The sequence below is a fragment of the Kogia breviceps genome, chromosome X (assembly GCF_026419965.1).
Source record: "Kogia breviceps isolate mKogBre1 chromosome X, mKogBre1 haplotype 1, whole genome shotgun sequence".
In the NCBI taxonomy this organism is placed as follows: domain Eukaryota; kingdom Metazoa; phylum Chordata; class Mammalia; order Artiodactyla; family Physeteridae; genus Kogia; species Kogia breviceps.
This window is the reverse complement of record NC_081330.1, coordinates 71,180,665-71,199,388: the sequence shown is the minus strand read 5'-3', so window position 1 is coordinate 71,199,388 and position 18,724 is coordinate 71,180,665. Positions and strand designations below refer to the sequence as shown.

General features: G+C 51.4%; 1 protein-coding gene and 1 long non-coding RNA gene across 7 annotated transcripts; one reads left to right on the top strand and one right to left on the bottom strand.

Moving 5' to 3' along the window:
* Window positions 1-303: 303 nt before the first annotated feature.
* Window positions 304-5,914, bottom strand: CITED1 (Cbp/p300 interacting transactivator with Glu/Asp rich carboxy-terminal domain 1). Of its 6 annotated transcripts, none has more exons than XM_059050485.2 (4): window positions 5,444-5,474; window positions 5,076-5,094; window positions 1,498-1,622; window positions 304-903 (listed from the first exon to the last, which is right to left on the bottom strand). In XM_059050485.2, the coding sequence occupies exons 3-4, from the start codon at window positions 1,555-1,557 to the stop codon at window positions 379-381; spliced, it is 585 nt and encodes a 194-aa protein (XP_058906468.1). In that variant the 5' UTR covers window positions 1,558-1,622; window positions 5,076-5,094; window positions 5,444-5,474; the 3' UTR covers window positions 304-378. The 6 variants fall into 6 exon arrangements, with proteins under 6 accessions (XP_058906468.1, XP_066878956.1, XP_058906465.1 ...); XM_067022855.1 differs by having other exon boundaries at window positions 5,450-5,465; XM_059050482.2 differs by lacking the exons at window positions 5,076-5,094; window positions 5,444-5,474 and adding an exon at window positions 5,617-5,914.
* A 250-nt stretch (window positions 5,915-6,164) lies between these two features.
* LOC136793346 (uncharacterized) lies at window positions 6,165-17,478 on the top strand. The gene is made up of 3 exons (XR_010838538.1): window positions 6,165-6,607; window positions 7,058-7,213; window positions 17,436-17,478. It is a non-coding gene; the product is annotated as an uncharacterized lncRNA (long non-coding RNA).
* The last annotated feature ends 1,246 nt before the right edge of the window (window positions 17,479-18,724 follow it).

The following is an 18,724-nucleotide window of genomic DNA, read 5'->3' as shown; positions in this document are numbered from 1 at the left end:
ATAGGACAGTGTTCCTGGGGTCTTAGGGCAGTGAGGCTAGGTACTTGGACTCCTGGAGATATAATGGCAGTGGTGATGGCAGTGGCAGCAGGAATTCAGTGAGGATCCTCCCCTCCCCACCCCCGGCCCCACCTTGGTCTTCCCCATTCCTCCCATCCAGTTCAGCTCCCTCCCAGCTATCCACCAGCAACCCCACCATGGGTCTCAGGCAACCACACCATGGGTCTCAGAATTGCTAAAAGAATGTCAGACCATGCCGCACCCTATTAGACCTCAATGAAGAGCACCTCCAGTTGGCCCATCTCTTGTAAGTAACTTTTATTTTTATTTACAACAGAATTGGTGGCTTTATTCCTCCATCTTTAGCAACAGTTGGCATCAGCAGCCAGATGGAAAGTCTGCAGTGAAGTCAAACTCATTCTGCCCCAGCCACAGCTCCGGAAGCTCATTGGCTCGGTCCAGTCCCAGTTCCACCACCAGTGACATCAGCACCTCCTCATCCACCGGGTCTGAATCGATGATGGCAGGGCTCTGGGCACCAGCAGGAGAGAGTGACCCCGCCCCTCCCGCCTGAGCCCCAAAGCCCCAATTTGGCAGGGGCCCTGCCTCCCCAGGTTGGCCCGGAGTAGCAGCGGCCATCCCATGATACTGGCTATTAAGTTTCTGCAGCTGCATACTGGCCAGCAGGTGAGGGGCGGGGTGCAGGTTGAAGGGTGGGGGTTTAGTGGGAGGGGCAGCAGTAGGAGAGCTTATTGGAGTTGGAGATCCCGAGGAGCTAGCGGGAGCCCCATTGGCCTTGGTTCCATTCGAGGTTACCCCGGGGTAGTGCAGGATGGCCACTGCTTTGCGATCTTTCACTGCTAGGTTCGAGTAGGCCAGAGAGCTCATCTCTGGGTTGGCATCCTAGAAGACAGAGAAAGGCAGAGCATGGTACCCCTGCTCCGGGCTTTGTTCCTCACCATTCATCAGGCCCCAAAAGTGCTTCATCAGGGGGCTAGTGGTGGGGAAGCAGCAAGAAGGCCCCCTGGAAAGGTAGGCTCCCTTCCTAGCTTGAGTTAGGCTCAAATATCCTTCTGCCACCTTGGCTCCGAGCACTGTGCTCAGGCCTAAGTCCTCATGCTGGGCACCCGCCATCCTAAATGAGTTCACTGCTTTCATCTCCGTCCCCCGACTCTGCCTTCAGCTCGCCATTCTACAAATGGGATCTCATTGCCCCTCTTCTCAGCCTCACTTTAAATCCATTGAGACAATGGAGTGGTCTTTTCCAATTCTGCTTCTCTGCTCCCTTCTCTGCCATCTTTCAGTACCCCTCGTGGGTTCGAAGTGACCACGTTTAGGTAGAAGCTGTTTTCATTCTCTCCCAAGAAAGCCCTGCTGTCTTCAGTCTGCTAAAGGACACCAGATACCCCAGCCAGGAGGGCCTACCACACAGTCCTGGCCCCAACCCGGTTGTCTTTCCGGCTCCAGTGTCTCCATCTGTAAAATGGCAAAAGTTACCTCCTTCATAGGTGAGGTGCCACCCTTGACATCAAGTGCAGGCCTCGACATGGTTGGCATTTCAGAGCCTTGGCAGAAGTTGGATAAATTGGTGGGATGTGATGCTGCCAGCTGGAGCTGTTGTGCTGTATGTGAGGGAGAAGAGGTAATAAGGGCAAAGGCTTTATTGACCAAGCAGGTACTAGCAAAGCCCAAAGCTGGGCCACTCCACACAGCTACAAGGCAAGGATGGTGACAGGTTAGAGCCAAGACCAGAGACCACCTGAGCAGAGGGAGGAGATCCAGTTGGAACTTTTGCCTGAGGCAGGAAAGGTGCTAGATTTGGCCAGGTGCTGCCCAGAGAGCCAGCTACCCACATCACCAAGAGGGGACACGTGTGACTGTTTCCTCGTGCCAGTGATGTCAGAGCCCCAAGTGGGGTGCACTCTTCCTGATTCTGAGGACAGCAATGTCCCTGAGTAAGTAGCACACTGTCTCAAAGGGCCACTGGCATTCACATTGGAGGCATTTAGGCCTCCACCAGAACTGGGAGAAAGTAGGAAGGAGCCAGGGAGAGGAAGACCTAGAAAGTTGGGGGCTGCCACCCACAGAAGGAATAGGTCCCCAAAGCAAATGTCATGGGGCTCCAAAGTCCTGCCTCAGCCATGGTTTTGTGTGAGAGAAGCTAGGCTGATCAGCATAGTCTGGGGGCTCTGAAGTAGCCAGAGAGCAGCTAGGGATGTCTCAATTTCCTCCACACCACAAGCCCCCTCCCAAGACAGACCTGGCAGCACTTGGTTTTCCCAGGACACCTGCTCTGAGCCCAGACACACTCATCTGTAGTGACAGGTGGGCATAATTCTTCCCAGAGGGAAACTGAGGTACAGAGGTTCAACAGCTTTCACATCAGGTGGCAGTGGCTCTGGGAGCAGGAGCCAGCACTCCTGTGCCCACATGCCTCATCTGACTGCTGGCCAAATCATCATACCTAGAATGATTCAAATGGCTCCTGAAGAAATGATCCCCTAGGTCAAACGCCAAAGGGATAAGATAAGGGGATGAAGGGAAAAGAATCTCCCCAAACCAGAAAATAATAATAATAAACAATCTCTGAAAACTCTAAAGTTATTTTCCCAGAAGCTTTTTTTAAGCTCCATATATTCTAGCCTTAATGATGAATTAGAGATGTAGAATTTCATATTTATAAATACTTCTTGGCCCAAAGGATCTTCAGCATCTTCAAAAGTCTCTAATCTTTCCAACAAGGCTAGAATTCTCTGTGACACCTCCTTCCCCCCAGTGGTCATTAAGAATCTGCTCAGACCCTTCTAGAAAGTGGGCACTTACTACCCCTCTTTATCATCTCTGCACTGCTTACTTGTAGGGGAGGGAGGCAAGAAAAATAGAAAAAGGAAGGGGGGGAGAAAACACGAGAAAACAATCGGTTGCTGGGTCCGCCACCACTGCTTGATTGGAGCCCTGTTTCCTCTCTGAGGCAACCAGAGAATATTTCAAGCCAGTTATTACAAGACAAGGAATCTAATCCATGTCGTCTTCAAGAGCCCAGCACCTTCAGTATCAAGCAATTTTCATATCCTAAGAAAAATGTCGGGAGGGGGGTGGCTGTCCATCTTTTCCTGTTCCTATCCAGCCTTCCTTCTTTCTTTATGCTACCAAGTACCCGAATATACATAAGAAAAAAAAATAGTAACAGCAGCAGCAACCACAAAAAGAAACAGAAAGAGGAGGGAAAAAAGTAAAAGGAAAAAAGAGAGAGAGAGCGCAAGAGCAAAAAGTATCTCTGTTCTGATATCAGTTTCTGGGGAAGACCATTTTACCACGTCTCCCCCTTCAGGCTGTGAGCTCCCCTAGGCAGGACCCTGTTTACATTCAGATCTGTTGCCTCCCGTCGCCGCCTCCCCCTCCACCAGCCCCGACCCCCGGCCTGGGTCTGTGCTCCATAGGCGCTCAGTAAGTGTTGTTGTATCCGTTTGAAGAGGCAACCGCATCTCGATCGGAATCCTTGCCCCTGCTTCCCCGATTTTCTGTCTCCCCTCTGCCACCCAGCCCATTCGAAGGCAAAACTTGGCAGCGCAGAAACGTCCCAGCTCTCTCTCCAAGCCTCGAGCCGACCACTGCGAAACAGCTGCGAGAGACGGCTGGGCAACCCAGAGCAACAAGTGCCTCCTCTCCTGCCGATGCCTCGCGGGCCCGGGCCACCAGTTCCCGGTTCCGCCGCCCACCCTCCTTCACAGACCGTCCCGTGGGCCGGCAGCCCCCTCCCGCCTAGATGAGGGTGGGAAAGGGAGAGGAAGAAGAGAGAAGGGATAGGCAGGTAGGGGGGCCGCGTCTTTGACCTGTTGGGGGACCAAAAGTTAAAATGGCACCAACCGGATGGCTCCATCTCGATTGCTATTTTCTCACTCAGGAGAAATTTAAAAATCCAAACAGTACTGCGGCTTGGCTTGGATGCGCTCTAACCAGACCAGTCAGTTTCGCCACCTGAAAACTAAAGGCCCGTTGTTTGCGGACAGCTCGGCCGCCCTCCTCGCCACATCCCAGGTGGAGCCGCTGGAGCTGGGGGCGGCCGGGAGCATCCCTGCACGGTGGAGCGCGAGCACCCAGGCCGCCAGGGCCCCGAGCGTCCGATCCCGCGAGTGCCGTATCAGGAACCGATCGTGGAGACAGGATACACAGGCGGGGAGGGGCCCGGGGTCTCGGCCTCCGCGGCGAGTTTGGGGCCCCGCGGTGCTGCCGCGCGCGGGGGCGCACTCCGGCGCCGGCTGCGGCCACTCCCGCGCCTCACCAACACTTACTGAGCGCCCGCAGAGCACCCGACGCGGCCGCGGGCTGAGCCTACCCCCTAGCCAAGTCGCCTGAGGTCAGTGCTATCACTCCGCTACGAGAAGAGTGAGAAGCTCGGAGAGGTTCGGTAACTTGCCCAAGGTCACAGCGCTAGAAAGTGGCGGAGCCGGGATTCGCAGCCAGGTCTGTCTGCCTCCAAGTCCGGCGCTTGGCGAGGCAGGGACTCCGTGCGCCGCCCGGCCCCGCCGCCGGCGTTTATAGGCAGAGGGGTGTGTGCGTGGGTGTGCGTGGGGGGGAGCGTGAGTGTGGGGGAGAGCAGAGGTCGACCAGGCAGTAGAGGCAAGTTGCCCGAATTCTCTAACTTCCATCCCTCAATTCCGCTGAACTCGGCCCGAAAAGCCCCTCTCGCCTTCAGCCCGCAAAGGAAACCTGAGCTTTGTGCAGCCCCAGAGCCGGAGCGTCCAGATGCGGTCCGGGCGATTAGCAAAGTCGGTGGAAGCCAAGCTGGAGAAAGCGCGGGCGCGGGGAGAAAAGGTGCTGCTGTCTCCCCAGAAGAAGCGGGCGCTTGGCCCGGCTGGCCGGCAGGCGGGCGCGCTGGCGAGCGAACCGGTTCGCTGGCTGGCGGGCGGGCGGGCGGCGGCCCCTCCGCCCCCCAGCAGAGAAGCTTTCAAACACAAAACAAGTCCCCCAAAGACCCCCGGCCCGCCCGGCCCCCGCCCGCTCCCGGTGCCCGCTCTGCAGGAGTCCCCGGCCCCGCCGCCCAGCCCACCGCCTTACCGGGCGGCCCGGCTTACCTCCGCGAAGCCGCCTGCCCTGGAGAGAGGGAAGCGCGGAGCCCGGTGAGCCGCGGGCGCAGCGGCGGAGCCCCCAGCCCCTGGCACGCACGCCGCCACCGCCGCCGCGAGCCGGTCGCGCTCAGTGCCACCCGACCCCGGGGCGCCTGGGAAAAGCCCGCACCACCGCGCCGCGCCGCCGCCGCACCTCACCGTGCCGCGCCAAGCAGCCCCGGCCCGCGCCCGTGCCCGCCCGCCCGCCCGCAGCTTCGGCGCCTGACTCCGGGGCGGTGGCGGTGGCGGTGGCGGTAGCGGCCACCGCGCTCCCTTCCCGGCGCCGGGGAACCGGGTCTCAAGCCCCCATTGCCGCCCGGAGAGCCCTGACGCACACGCACACGGGAGCAGGCTGGCCTCGGCTAGGAATCCCAGGAAGGACAGACCCTTTTCCCCCTTTTTTCTCCCCCCCCCCAATTTCCACGTCTTTATAACCGGCTTAGGGCATTATTAGCACATGTCCTGGCTCGTGGGCGAGTTGGTGGCAAAATCTGAACTGGATACTCACCGAGGGCCAGAGCGGGTGCTGCGCCTTCCTCAGCCCTCTTCCTCCTCGCCAGGAACGACCCTTCTCCGGCGGGCTGTGGGCGGGCAGCCGGGCGGAGCGAGCCTCTTCTCGGCAGCTCAGCGGTGCCCCTTCTGCAGCTGTGCCGCTGGGAACATTTTATAGCGGCGGCTGGCGTGTGTGGCCCTTTAAAGGCGCTCGAGCTGGTGCAGTCACCGCGGATCGTGTGAAAGCGAAGGGCCGGCTGGGGAACGGAGTCCGAGCGGCTCCGCGGGTCCGGCGGCGCCGGGGACCGGCCACGGCTCCCGGGGTGCGGCTGGCGGGCTCAGGCCGTGGTCGCCCCGAGCCCCGAGCCCCCGGCCGACGCCTGCGCTTCTAAAGCGGGAGGGGGCCCGGGCCCCGGGCACAGTCTCTCCCCACCGCCCTGCATGGACTTGCCCAATAAATTCCACTTAGTAATTTCGCTGAGGCGAGGGAGAGCTTGTTAGTGTCTGTTTTCTGACCTAAATCTAGAGGGTGGTCAGAGCGGGCTTCAGGGGGTTGTGGGGAGAGCTATGGGCTCAGGAAATGACCTGTGGGAGGAGGACGAACAAGGGACGGGGCCCAAGGGGCACGATTTGGGTTTTCTGCAGGGCTTTCTCAGAGTCTGTCTGCTCCCTTTGGGCTGCACCATCTCCCTGGTTGAAGGGCCGAGGCTGGGGGTCCCTTTCCCCTTAAAGTCGCCAGATTCCAGGCAGAGCTTCTTGGAGGGCCTATCCGTCCCGCAGCGGTGGCTTCCCTAGAAGACCTGAGCTGGGATTGGGTTCGAGGGATTCTCTCTTGTGGTTATCCAGTGCTGAAGGAGGCCGGTGGGTTGCGACGTGGAGATATGTCACGGATCGTGGGGCCAGGTGCAGCTCACGAGGTACAGCCGAAAGGCCAAGAACAGGCAGCAGGGTATGAAGAGCTTGCCCCGGGGCTCGCGGGGACTCTTCCTGCGTTCCCAGTATGCCAGGTTATTTTATTATCATTATATAATCATTCCAGGTAATAAGAATAACATTTTGCATTAGGAGCACATCTTTCTCGGGTTAGGATGTTATCTTACAAATCTCTTTGGGAAAGAGGTCCGGGTCTTCTCCATTTCAGTCATGCTCCTCCTGGCCAACAAGCTCCCATCTCGCCTCTTACAGGAAGGCCACCAGGACTACCCTTCTGCCAAACTCTCTTTTCTTGGCCCCTTTCAGCAATAACTACTCAGTTTACAGTGTTTATAAAACATGCTTTTTTAAAAAAAGTCCTGATGTTAAGAAAAAAAGGGGGGAGGGAATGTCATGAAGTCATTTTCACTGTGTATGTGTTCTGTCTTCTTAATTGGATTTGAAGACCTAAAGGTCTTTTCCTTTTCTTTTTTCTTTCCCACTTTTTCTCTTCTTTTCTTTCTTTCTTATCCTTTTTTCTTTAGTACCCCCAAGTGCCCTGCATTTGCTCTTTGAACAAAGTTCTGTTTGTTGATGGACTGACCGGCTTACTGACGTAAAGATGGGGAGCAAACAGAGGGACAGATCAAGGCCCTTCCTTGACGCCTGGAGGAAGCTGGGGCCAGTGCTCTGGACGCCAGGTAAACCCATTCCCCAGCCCCCAAAGCTACCTTGCCTGTCTCCCTTCTTTCCCCTCACCCTGCCTCAACACAAACCCCAGTAACAATCACATTCCACACACCATCCTTGCACTTTCTCACTTTGCACAAAGGTCGTAGGTCGTGCCCAGTTCCCTTCTGATAAAAGGTGGGATCTGTCGGGACCCTAAAACCCTACAAAGTTTGCTTGTGAAATACACCCTCAAGCCATCTTGGTGTTTGCCTGATGTGAGCGACCCCGGGCTTTCGAATTGTGTTTTGCTAATTTGGACCTCCGACCTACCCTCCCCCTCAGCCCCCGCTCGGGAGAGGGTCTGGAAACCGCGACAGCGTCTCTGCGGAAGGCTCCGGATCCCGGAGGTGGTGGATCCGCCCTCCATCTATTGGATGGCTCCCAGGCCAATTGTTAGAAAGAGGCATATGTTCATCTCGGCTTCTGGAGTGTCTCCGGAGCAGTTGCTCAACAGCCAGCCCCCTCCCCCATCCGGACCATTGAAGGGCAGAAAAAGGAGCGCCCTCCGCCACATTTCTCTTTGCCCACATGCCAGAAAGGGTCTCCCCACTGGTAACTTCCTGTCATGTCCACTGTCCACCTCCTTGGGAGCAGGAAAGAGAGGGGCTACGAGCACTCAGCTTTGGAGTACAAAAGCCACCCTTTTCCTTTGGGGGGGCAGATGGAAGGGGAGGTTAGTCTCAGAGGCAGGGAGAGAGCAAAGGAGACATTTGCATTTCTCTGCAAATATGCCCTGGCTCACTGACTTCCCAGTCGGTTCCAGCAGAGCTCAGAGCTCTCCGCTGAACTCTTATCTCTAACTTGGCAACTAGACTGCGAGCTCGCAAGCCAAGGAGAGGACAGGGATGATCACCCAGCAAGAACCTTCTGTGCTCCAGCATTGGACCTGGCATGTTCCCATCCATCATCTCATTTAATTCCCACGCCCTGTGAGGTAGGGTTTACCAAAGGTGAAAAGGAGTCCCAGAGATTTGCCCAAGTTCACACAGCCAGGAGGTCCGGTGTTTGAATCCAGATTAGGCTGACTGTAGAGTCCTCACCCTCACCCCTGCACCTTGCTGCCTGGGAGGGTAAGGGGGCATCTAAACTGTGGTCAAGAGTACAGGTTCAGGGGTCAGTCCTCCTGGGTTTAAATCCCTACTCTGCCAGTTACTAGCTCTGTGATCTTAAGCCAAATGGCTTCATTCTTTAGGCCTCAGTTTTCCCATCTGTTAAATGGGGATTATAATGGGAGCAACGCCGTGGGCTTGTTGCAAGGATCAAAGGAAAAGCTTGGGTTGATTCCTGCTGTGTAGTAAGTGGTCCACAAATGCTGTGCCTTCTGAATTTTTTCCTTTTGCCTCCTAGTCCTGCCTCAGCTTACACACTTCAGGTTCAATAATACTTGCTGACTGATTAATTTAAAAACCAGGCTGTGAGGGAATGAAGCAGGTCTAAACTCAGGAAAGGGAGAAAGAGGAAAATGCAGGTTTGTTCTCAAAATCTCACCTTCCAGAACCAAGGGCTGTATGAGCCTTATGATGGGAGTAAATTAGGGAGCAAAAAAAGACCATGACTTTTTACAGGACAGCCCGTACGCATACAGAGTGGTCTCTAGAAACATATACAATAAATGTGTAGAAAAGTTAAAAAGCACACATTGCCACGTGGCTTGCTGGGTCTCAGTTCAAACCCTGACCAGGGATCAAACCCCGGACCACAGCAGTGAAAGGCTGGAATCCTAACCACTAGGCAACCAGGGAACTCCCATAAAAGCACAGGTCTTTGTTTAAGAATGTTTGGAGCAGAATTGTTTGTAATAGTGAAAAATGGAAAGCAATTTAAATGTCCATGGTGAAGGAGCGTCCCTTGGTACCTTGATACTAAAAAAAATTGTTTTTAAATCCTGATTTCAAAAACTCTTTTATTCATGGGAAAATGTTCACAACAAAATATTAACTAAAAAAAAGACACAGGGTACAAAGTTGCATAAATATGATGCCAAGTTGCAAAGGGCACAAAGAGCAGAAAATTAAGTACTCAATGTTTCCAACCATGTATGAATATGGGTAATGAAGCAATGGTCAGGAAAACAACAACAGTGTCAGGCGGGTGGTAGGATTGTGAGGTATTTTTTTTCTCTTTTCTCTATGTTATGCAATATAATTATATTATAATTAACTATAAGTTTATAGTTAATGGACTGCATAAACAGTATGCTTCTACTATTGTTAAAATTATTTGTGCATAGAAAAAATATTGAAAGAATATACACCAAAATAGGGACTTCCCTGGTGGTCCAGTGGTTAAGACTCCGCACTTCTAATGCAGGGGGCACAGGTTTGATCCCTGGTTGTGGAACTAAGATCCCACATGCCGCGGGGTGTGGCCTCCCCCCAAAAAAGTATCTTAAGGAAAAAAAAAACAAAACCTAGAAAAAAAAAACCAAACAGAACACCAAAATGTTAACAGTGATTATAATTGAGTGGTGGGATTATGGATGATATTTTTCTTTTCCTTTATTTTTCTGCTATAAGATTATATTATTTCTTACAATTAAAACAGGTTCATAATTTGAAAAGTGCATAATCAGTACAATCCCACTGGTGTTAAAAGTATGGCTTCCCTGGTGGCGCAGTGGTTGAGAGTCCGCCTGCCGATGCAGGGGACATGGGTTCGTGCCCCGGTCCGGGAAGATCCCACATGCTGCGAGCGGCTAGGCGCATGAGCCATGGCCGCTGAGCCTGCGCGTCCGGAGCCTGTGCTCTGCAACGGGAGAGGCCACAACAGTGAGAGACCCGCGTACCGCAAAAAAAAAAAAAGTATGGTTGTAAATTGAAAAAAATGGGAAGGAAATATATTAAAATATTAACAAATTTTATATTAAGTGGTAAAGGATTATGATTTTTCTTTAATATGATTTTATCACTTTTATAGTTAAAATAAAATGAATACTTACAAATGGCATATACAGTAGGATCCCACTTTTGTTAAAAATGTATATATATGTGTATATATATATATATATATATATATATATATATATGTGGGTGTGCATAGAATAAATAATAGACAAATCCAAAATCTGGTTGTCTCTGGGTGGTGGGGTTATGGGTGATTTTTGTTTTCGCTCTTTTTAAAAAAAAATTTATTGGAGTATAGTTGATTTACAATGTTGTATTAGTTTCAGCTGTACTGTTTTCTCTTTTATACATGATTTCTTCGTTTTCCAAATTTTTTACAGCTATCATGTATTATCTTTTAATTATGAAAAATGTAAAAAAGAATTCAATACTGAAGTATTTATGGGAAAAAAGGGCATGTCTGGGATTTGCTTTAAAATATTCCAGTGGGGATGGGAGAAAAGTGGTTGGGGATATAGAAAAAAATAAGATGGTAGTTGTTGAAAAGGGGTACATGGGCCTTCATTATAATGTTTACTTGTGATTATGTTTGAAAAGTTCCATAAATACTTTTTAAAAAGCATTTTCACATCCATTATCTTATAATCTTATGCCAACCCTGTGGGGTTGATTATCTCCATTTTGTAGAAAACCGGAGGTTTAAAGAGGTGAAGTCACTTGCCCCACCCGTCACACAGCTGGGAAGTGAGACAGTGGGCTTGACTTGGGGCTCCTCACTCCAAGCCCAGGGCTCCCCACCACATCCCAGTTGCTGCTTCTTTATAACAATTAAAAAAAATAACATTTTGTCTGGCGATAAATGTCATAATTGTCCCCTGCACAGAAATTGGAAATAACAGAAAAGCACCAGGAGGAAAACATAACCCACCGGCATCATAGTTAACCCTTTGGTGTCTGGTCATACAGACTTTATCCCTGCTGTCTCTTACTCCAGAGGTAATGGGTGGGGCAAACATCGTACATGTAGTAGGAGTGGTGAGTCATTCCTAATGAGCTAGTGAGTAAAGCTGCAGCTGTTTGGGGACCCCTTCATGTGTGAGAGGCTCAGGAGATGGTGAGTCCTAGCCACCCCCTCCCATCCTTCCTTTGTGCCCCCTCCAGATACTGCAGTCTGGATCACAGTTCTTTCCTGTATTCTTCCTTTTCCTGTAGGATCTCAAGGACTTACAAGTCCATTTGGGAAGTCAGGGTGGCCTTTCTCCCCTTATTTCATCTGGAGACCCTGCCCAGAAGCTCCCTTGTGATCCTGCAACCACACCGAGTGTGGTTGTGCCTCCATTTCCCCATCTGGAAGATGCTAGTGAGAATAGCAGACCGGTTAGCCTCTGCCAGGGAGTGATGAGCTAACGTCTGTAGCGCTTTCCAGCCCCTCGGAGCAAGGTGCCGGAGCCTCCCCAGCGCCTCGCCTGCCGCTGCCAGCCTGAGTGAGTGCCTGGGCCTGGCTGCCCCGTGTGGAGGGAGCGGTCGCATTCCTCTGCCCCAGGCCAGCGGGCTTGGACCCGCACTCTCTTCTGCTCCTGTGTTAAAAAAAAAAAAAAGGAGGAGGATTGAAAAGAAGAGAGGATGAAGAAGAAGAGGGAACAGGGAACAAGATTAGTCCTGGGGAAAGGGCCTTGAGAAACAGAAAACTGAAAAGAGAGCAGGGAGATAACAGGGCATCCTTGGGCACTCCAGTCAGCTTCAGCGATTGTAGCCTTGGTTTCCTGTTTACACAGGGGGGTGGGGAAGTTTGGAAAGGGCCAACAACTGGGGCCAGTCGAATTGATTGATTCCCTACTTGATTTCCTGTTATTTATACATAATGGGAAAACCTCAAATATATGCAAACAGCTTTGGCCACCCAGCCTCTCACATCCTTCATGGCTCCGCCCACTTCAGGCTTTGGAGATGTCATTCCAGTATATGCCCCTTCTCTGTGTTCCCTCCTGGCATTTAACTTCACAAGAGACCTAGGAAGTCAGCACTATCACCCCATTTTAGAGAGAAAGGCACTGAGCCCAGAGAGGTGAAATAACAGGCCCAAGATTGCAAAACTAGTAAGGCAGGGGAGCTGGGATGCACAACAGGCTGGGACTCACCCCTAAGGCCAAACTCTCCCTCTAGGCTCCCGCTCCTCTGTTATCAGTGTCTATGATCTTCTTGCTTCTAGAACAGATGCTCGGCCTCTCCCACTGCAGTTGGTGGTCAATGTGTGTGGGGCAGAAGATATTCATGGCCCAGCTTGAGGGAGAGACCCTTGAGGGAGGAGCCCAGTTAGGGTCTGTGGCAGGAATCTCCAGGGATGAGGTGCGGGGTGGGAGAGGGCTGCAGCCCGAGGATGGCAAAGACGACTCTGAAAAATATTATCTAGGGAAAAGCACAAGGTTCAAAGGCAGGGAGGGAGAAAGGTGCTGGTGTCAGGGAGAAAGAGACACAGCTGGGCCAGCCAGGCCCTGGGCTGTTTGGGTGACAGCAGTGAAGCTGGAGGCCTTGGGAAGGTGTGAGGTTTTTGTGGGGGAAGAGAAACTCTGCTTTAAGCATGTTTAGTTTAAGCTGTTGGCAGAACATCCAAGTGGAAATAGCTTGCACACAGCCAGGAATATAGGACTGGAAAGAAAGTGTGAGGTTGTGTCAGAAAGAGCAATCGGCAGGATGACTTTCGGCCAAACTAGGGGGGGATGTTCCCCTGCGTCTCTCCGAAAGCACAGAGAGGGGCTTTATCCTCAGGCGCAGGACACCGGCGCTTCACTGCAGCGCTCCTTTCCTCTGCCTCACTGCAGCCCCTGGAGCCCAGCACAGTCGTGCTACATGCTTCAAATCCCTAAAGGGCGCTGTGAAGGGATCTCAGTCCATGAATTTTCCCATGCCACGGAGTGACAGGGGCCTCATCTTACTTTGCTAAATACATTTTGGCTGGGCCTCAACATACCAGGCCTTCCCTCGTTTCACTTCAGCTTCTAGAACACAAGTCTTTGGGGTCTTGTATACTCTCTTTTCTGCCACCCGCCACTTTTAGGTCAGCACAGCTGACTTCATCCTTCAGAAGGTGAGGCCATTTTAGTCTGGCCTTGATTCCTGCAGCATCAGGCTGAAACTGCTCCCCTCACCTGAGCCCTGAAATGATGTGGCAGCCCCTTGGCCCCCAATCTCATGTCTATGCTGGGAGTACTACCCTGCCCTTGTCTCTCTTGGGCTCTGGGGTCCTGCCTTCCCAGCCTTCTAACATCCAATCGCATCTGAGACCTCAGACTTCCACTCATGATCTCTATCATGGACCCCACTTTTCCTCTAGTCAGAGCCCTGCTGGCATGGAGAAGTCTCCCAGCTTGGACCAGTTGGCCCTGATTGCCTCTGGGGTTGGCTCAGACAAACGTGGCTGTGTGAATGTGGTGAGGGTGCATCTCACATGTACAACCTGGGGGACTGGAAAGGTTTCCCTGGATCCCCACAGCCACAGACGCTTATCCTTTTGGGGACCAGCAGTCAGAGCCAGAGACAGATGGAGGATCTAAGGTAGCTCAGGGGGTCAGGGTGCAGACTCTGCTGCCAGCCACGAGGAGAGGACCACAGGCCCAGTGACCCAGGGTCCCTCTGCTGGCTCCACACTGAGACAATGCCCTCAGCCAGCGCATCCAGGCACCTCCTCTGGGAGGACCAATTAGAAACAGGTGTTGCTCCCTCTGGGATTTACACAACCCTCACCCCAGGGCACGCGGCTTTGCAGGAGGAACACAAGCTGAATTTCAGGGGTCCCTGTGTGGGGTATGATCTGAACAAACATATTCGGAGGCCCTGCAAAGAGATGAGCCTGGACGGGCACATGGCTGATGTTCCTGCAGTGGCCTAGGACCCCTAAGAATGCCACCTCAGGAGAGTTTTATCCCTCCCAGCTCTGATGAAAAACATCAATGGTAACGTTTCCTGGGCACTTACTAGGTGACAGACCCTCACTGTTCTTACTGTTCCATATTTATTCTCTCCTCGAATCCCCACAACAACCTGAGGTGCTGGGCAACTACTATTGTTACCTCATCTCTATTTTTCTGATATGAAAATTGAGGCACAGAGATGTTAGGCAGCTTGCCTATGTCCTACACCCTGTTAGTTTTGGGCTGAGGATTCAAACCAGGCCCCAGAGCCTCTGCTAGTGACCAGTGGGCCTCACTGCCTTCTAAGTAACGTAATGTCTGCTGGGACCTGCCCCTTATAGTTCCTAAAGGACTTTCCCACCCGTGAGCAGGTTCAATTCAGAGCCCCTTCTCCCCCACTGAGGTCATTGCTATTATTATCAATCCCATTTTACAGAAGGAGGCTCAGAGAGGTGAGGCAACCTTGCTGAGGTCACACAGCTAGCAAATGAGGATGCTGGGATTTGAATCCAGTTCTGCCTGTTTCTATCTCCCTTTCTTGCTCTCTAGCTACCCCCCGACCCCAAGGTTCTTGCCTTTCCTCAAAACTGAATGTCAGCGCCAGTGGGGACTGGAAAGATGACCTCATCTGAACCTCACACTGTTACAAAGGAGGAAGCCAACACTGCATCACTACCTGGTTAGAGTCAGAGGAAAAGAGACAGACAGACTGAGCAGAAAGAAATGTGTTCAGTGGAGAGAGAAGGAGAGAACAAAAGAGCAAGAGGGTGAATGCCTGGGAAGAAAACAAGGCAAGGAAAAGAAATCAAATGAGAAAGAGAAAGGCCCAAAGTGGGGTGAAGGCATAAGTGACCGGCCATCTGGAAGCAACACCGAGCTTGGTGGGGGCGTGTGTTTGTGAAGCAGGGGAGCCAGACCCACAGGTGCAAGGGCCCAGCTGCTGCCAGCCAAGAACTCTCTGGGCCCTGCGCCCAACCAGAAAGAAGGGGCTTTGGGCTGGGACAGACTCTCAGCCAGCCTGATGGGGCTCACCCCTGAAGCCTTCCTTGGGAAGAGGAAGGAAGGTTCCCATAGCCTCTTGGCATTTTCTTCAAACTTCTGCCAAGTGATACCTTTGGAGTCTCAACTCTGGATGATCCCTGCTGCATTTGAACCCAGGCTGCCTGGCCCTGGCCTCGCCTGGTCTGAGGGGATGGCTAAATGCCAATTCATACTGCCACCAGCTTGGTACACAGGAGGGACAGGTAGGGAGGGGGAAATGGCTGTGTAGACCTGACTGGTCACCTTCCCAGCCAGCTCGAGGCCTGACCTAGTCTGAGGTCCAGAGCCCGGGGCTCTGCCATCAGATTGACCTTTGTTCAAGAACTGAGGCTGCCACTTCCTAGCTGTGTGACCTTGGGCAAGTGACTTTAGCTTGTTGGGCCTCAGTTTCCTTCCATGTGAAGTGGGAAAAATAAGAATACCTACCTCATGAGGCTGTGCCAGGGTTGAATGAGATAATGTCTGTGGCTATAAACTCTCAAGTGCTGTACACATGTGAGTAATTACTCTTCTCTGACCCCTGTTCCCTGCTGCTTGGGGGATGGAGTCAGACTTCCAATCCAAGTCCAGTTCCAAGCTTGACTTCACCTCCTTGGCCCTGTTTTCCTCATTGTCACATATGCCTGTGTGGGAAGTCAAGCCTCCCGACCCATTGGGGTGGGCTCAGGGCTGCTGCTATTCCTACATAGTTGTTCCTTTGGGCTACAGACATGAGCTGAGCCCCTGCTCATCCCCGTTTTGGTCACCAAGGCCTCAGAGGGGACCACGGTGCCAATTCGGCCCTCAAGGAGTTCCCAATACAGTGGGGGAGATAGAAAAGCAGACAGATCAAATCAAGCGGGAGATAAGAAGAGATGACATCTGAGCAGAGGGCCAGCATTCACCAGGTGTTGGGGACTGCATGTGCAAAGGCATTAATGGGAACTAGGAGAGCAGCACAGGATGGGGTCAGTAAGGATGCCACGTTAAGAAATTCAGCCTTGATGTGCTCACTGAAGGTGGCGCGGGCAGATTATACGTAGAGTCTGGTACAGTTTGTTACTCAGTAAACCATGTGCATTGCCTCCACTTTCTCCATCCACCCTCCACCCCCACCAGCAAGCAGTCAATCTGAGCCCTAAGCTTCCAGGAGAGATCCCAGTCCTTTCTCCTGAACTCAGGCCAATAAGGCACTTGATACCCCGTCCCCCATCCCACCCCCACCCCCACCAGCTTCCCAAGCTCAGTAAATGGCACCTCTGTTCACTCAGTTTCTCAGGCCCCAAACCTTGTCTTTCTCTCTCACCCTATGTTCAACTGATAAGCAGATTGTCAGCTGTCTCTTTAAAGTATATCCAGGAGCCAAACCACTTCTCACCACTTCCACAGCCACCACTCTGGTCCAAGCCACTGTCATCTCTCTCTCTGTCTTTCTTTTTTAATTAAAAATAAAAATTGAAGTATAGTTAATTTACAGTGCTGTGTTAATTTCAAGTATACACCAAAGTGATTCAGTTATACATATATAGCCACTGTCATCTCTTACCTAGATCACTGCTGCAGCTTCCTGACTGGTCTCTGCTCCCCCATGCCCTCCAGTCTGTTTTTCACGCAGCAGCCAGAGGGATCCTGTCCTTCTCTACTCAGGACCCTCCAACAGCGCTCCACCTCCCCCAGGGCAAAGGTCGAGGTCCTTACAGTGCCTGTAGGACCTGGGCCCTCCTACTTCTCTGCACTCTTTCCTCCCCCCGATTCCCTTCGCTTCCAGAACACTGGCCTTGACGTTTTTCACATGTGACAAGGTGGTTCCTGCCTCAGGCACTTTGCATTTGCTGTTCCCTCCGCCTGAAACACTTTACAGGGGAGCCACATGGCTTGTCACCTCACTGCATTCAGGTCTTGGCTCAGTGTCACCTCTTCACATGGGCCTTCCCCGGGCACCCTATCTAAAACAGCAATCCTGTCACTCTCAACTCTTACCTTGCTTTATTTTTCTGCATAGGACTCATCACCACTTGCCGTATTATATTTGTTCTGTCTGTCCAGCTACAATGCACATTCCACAAGGGTAGGGATTTTTGTGTTTTGTTCACTTCTGTATCTCTGATGACTAGTATACTGCCTGGCACACAGCAGGCTATCAATAAATATCTGCTGAATGAAGGAATGGCTGAGCTGGAGAGTCCGGCTTCTGGGTGTGGGAGAGAGAAGTTGCAGGAGAGTCAGAAGTGAGATGGGGCAGAGATTAGCCAAATGGGCTCAGGAGTGGAATATGAAACAGATTCTGCAGAATATTCCTCAAAGGAGAAAAGAATATGAGTGAAAATCAGATGAAGGCTGGTAGAGGAGAGCCCAGTAACTCAGGGACAGAGTGGATAGGGTTAGAAGGATGGCATTTGCCCCTCTCTCCCGCCTTCTAGGCTGGTAACCCCAGGACCACGCCATGGAGCTGACAGGTGCGTTCAGAGGAGAAAGTCCAGTCTGGCAGGAAAACTTCAGGACAGCAGCCCCAAGCCTGGCAGAGAAGCCAGCCAGGGAAGACTGGAGAAGGCCTTGACAAATGACACCCCCTGCCCCCAGTATATAGCTGTGATTTTGGTGGTTTCTCTTCTGTTTGTCTCCATTCACAGACACATGTAAACATTATTCCCACCTCCCAGTTTAACCCTCATTCTCACCCTTATTCTGTCTTTATGTCCATTTCCAACTAATACAAACCCATGCCCTCCATGCCACTCACAGTGTGAATTCCAACAGTGTTTAGGTGACTTCTGGGGGAATGTGTGTTAGAACTGCACTGGACATCAAGAGCTAACCTTGGCCCCTGGGGGAATCAGGAAGAGCTGACAGTCACTGCTTTCCCTTCAGCTCCTCACCACTACGACTAAAGTCCTACTATGTTCCAGTCAGGAGTGCTGACATGAACAGGTGGGAAAGGTCTTGAGTGTAATGGAAGAGACAGATAGTTAATAACTTACTGCTAAGCATATAAAAACTTGTCCAATCTCACTAATAAAATCACAGCAACCAAAATTCAAACAATGAACACTTCTGGGGATCAAAATCCATCATCTGTTTTGTTTGTTTTTAATGTCCACACTCTTTGATCCAGCAGTTCCATTGCAACAAAGGTATCATAAGGAAATAATACAACAAATGTGCAAGGGTGTAAGTGAGACGATCTTCACTGCAATAATTTTTCTTTGAGGCAAAATTCACATAACATAAAGTTAGCCATTTTTAAGTCAATAACTCAATGGCATTTGGTATATTTACAATGTTGTGCAATCACCACCTCTGCCTAGTTTCAAAACACTTTTATTACCTCAAAATAAAATCCATGCCCATTAAACAGTTACTCCCCATTTCCCCCTCTGCCCAGCCAACAACCAATCTGCTTTCTGTCTTTATGCTTTTGCTTATTCTGGATGTTTCATATAAATGGAATCATACACTATGCAACTTTTGGTGTCTGGCTTCTTTCACCTAGCATGATGTTTTCAAGTACTGTAACATGTATCTGTACTTCATTCCTTTTTTTTACAGCTGAATAATATTCCACTGTATGCATATGCCACAGTTTTTTCATTCATTCATCCATTGATGGACACTTTAGTCATTTCCACCTTTTGGCTATTATGAAGACTGCCTCTATGAATATTCATGTACAAATATTTGAACATCCATTTTCAATTCTTTTGGGGCATAT

Excerpts from the sequence above, each read along its gene's own strand:
- CITED1 (XM_059050481.2), bottom strand. Across the intron at positions 904-1,497 it reads GCACCTCACCTATGAAGGAG|GATGCCAACCCAGAGATGAG; the intron begins GTAACTTTTGCC and ends TCTGTCTTCTAG.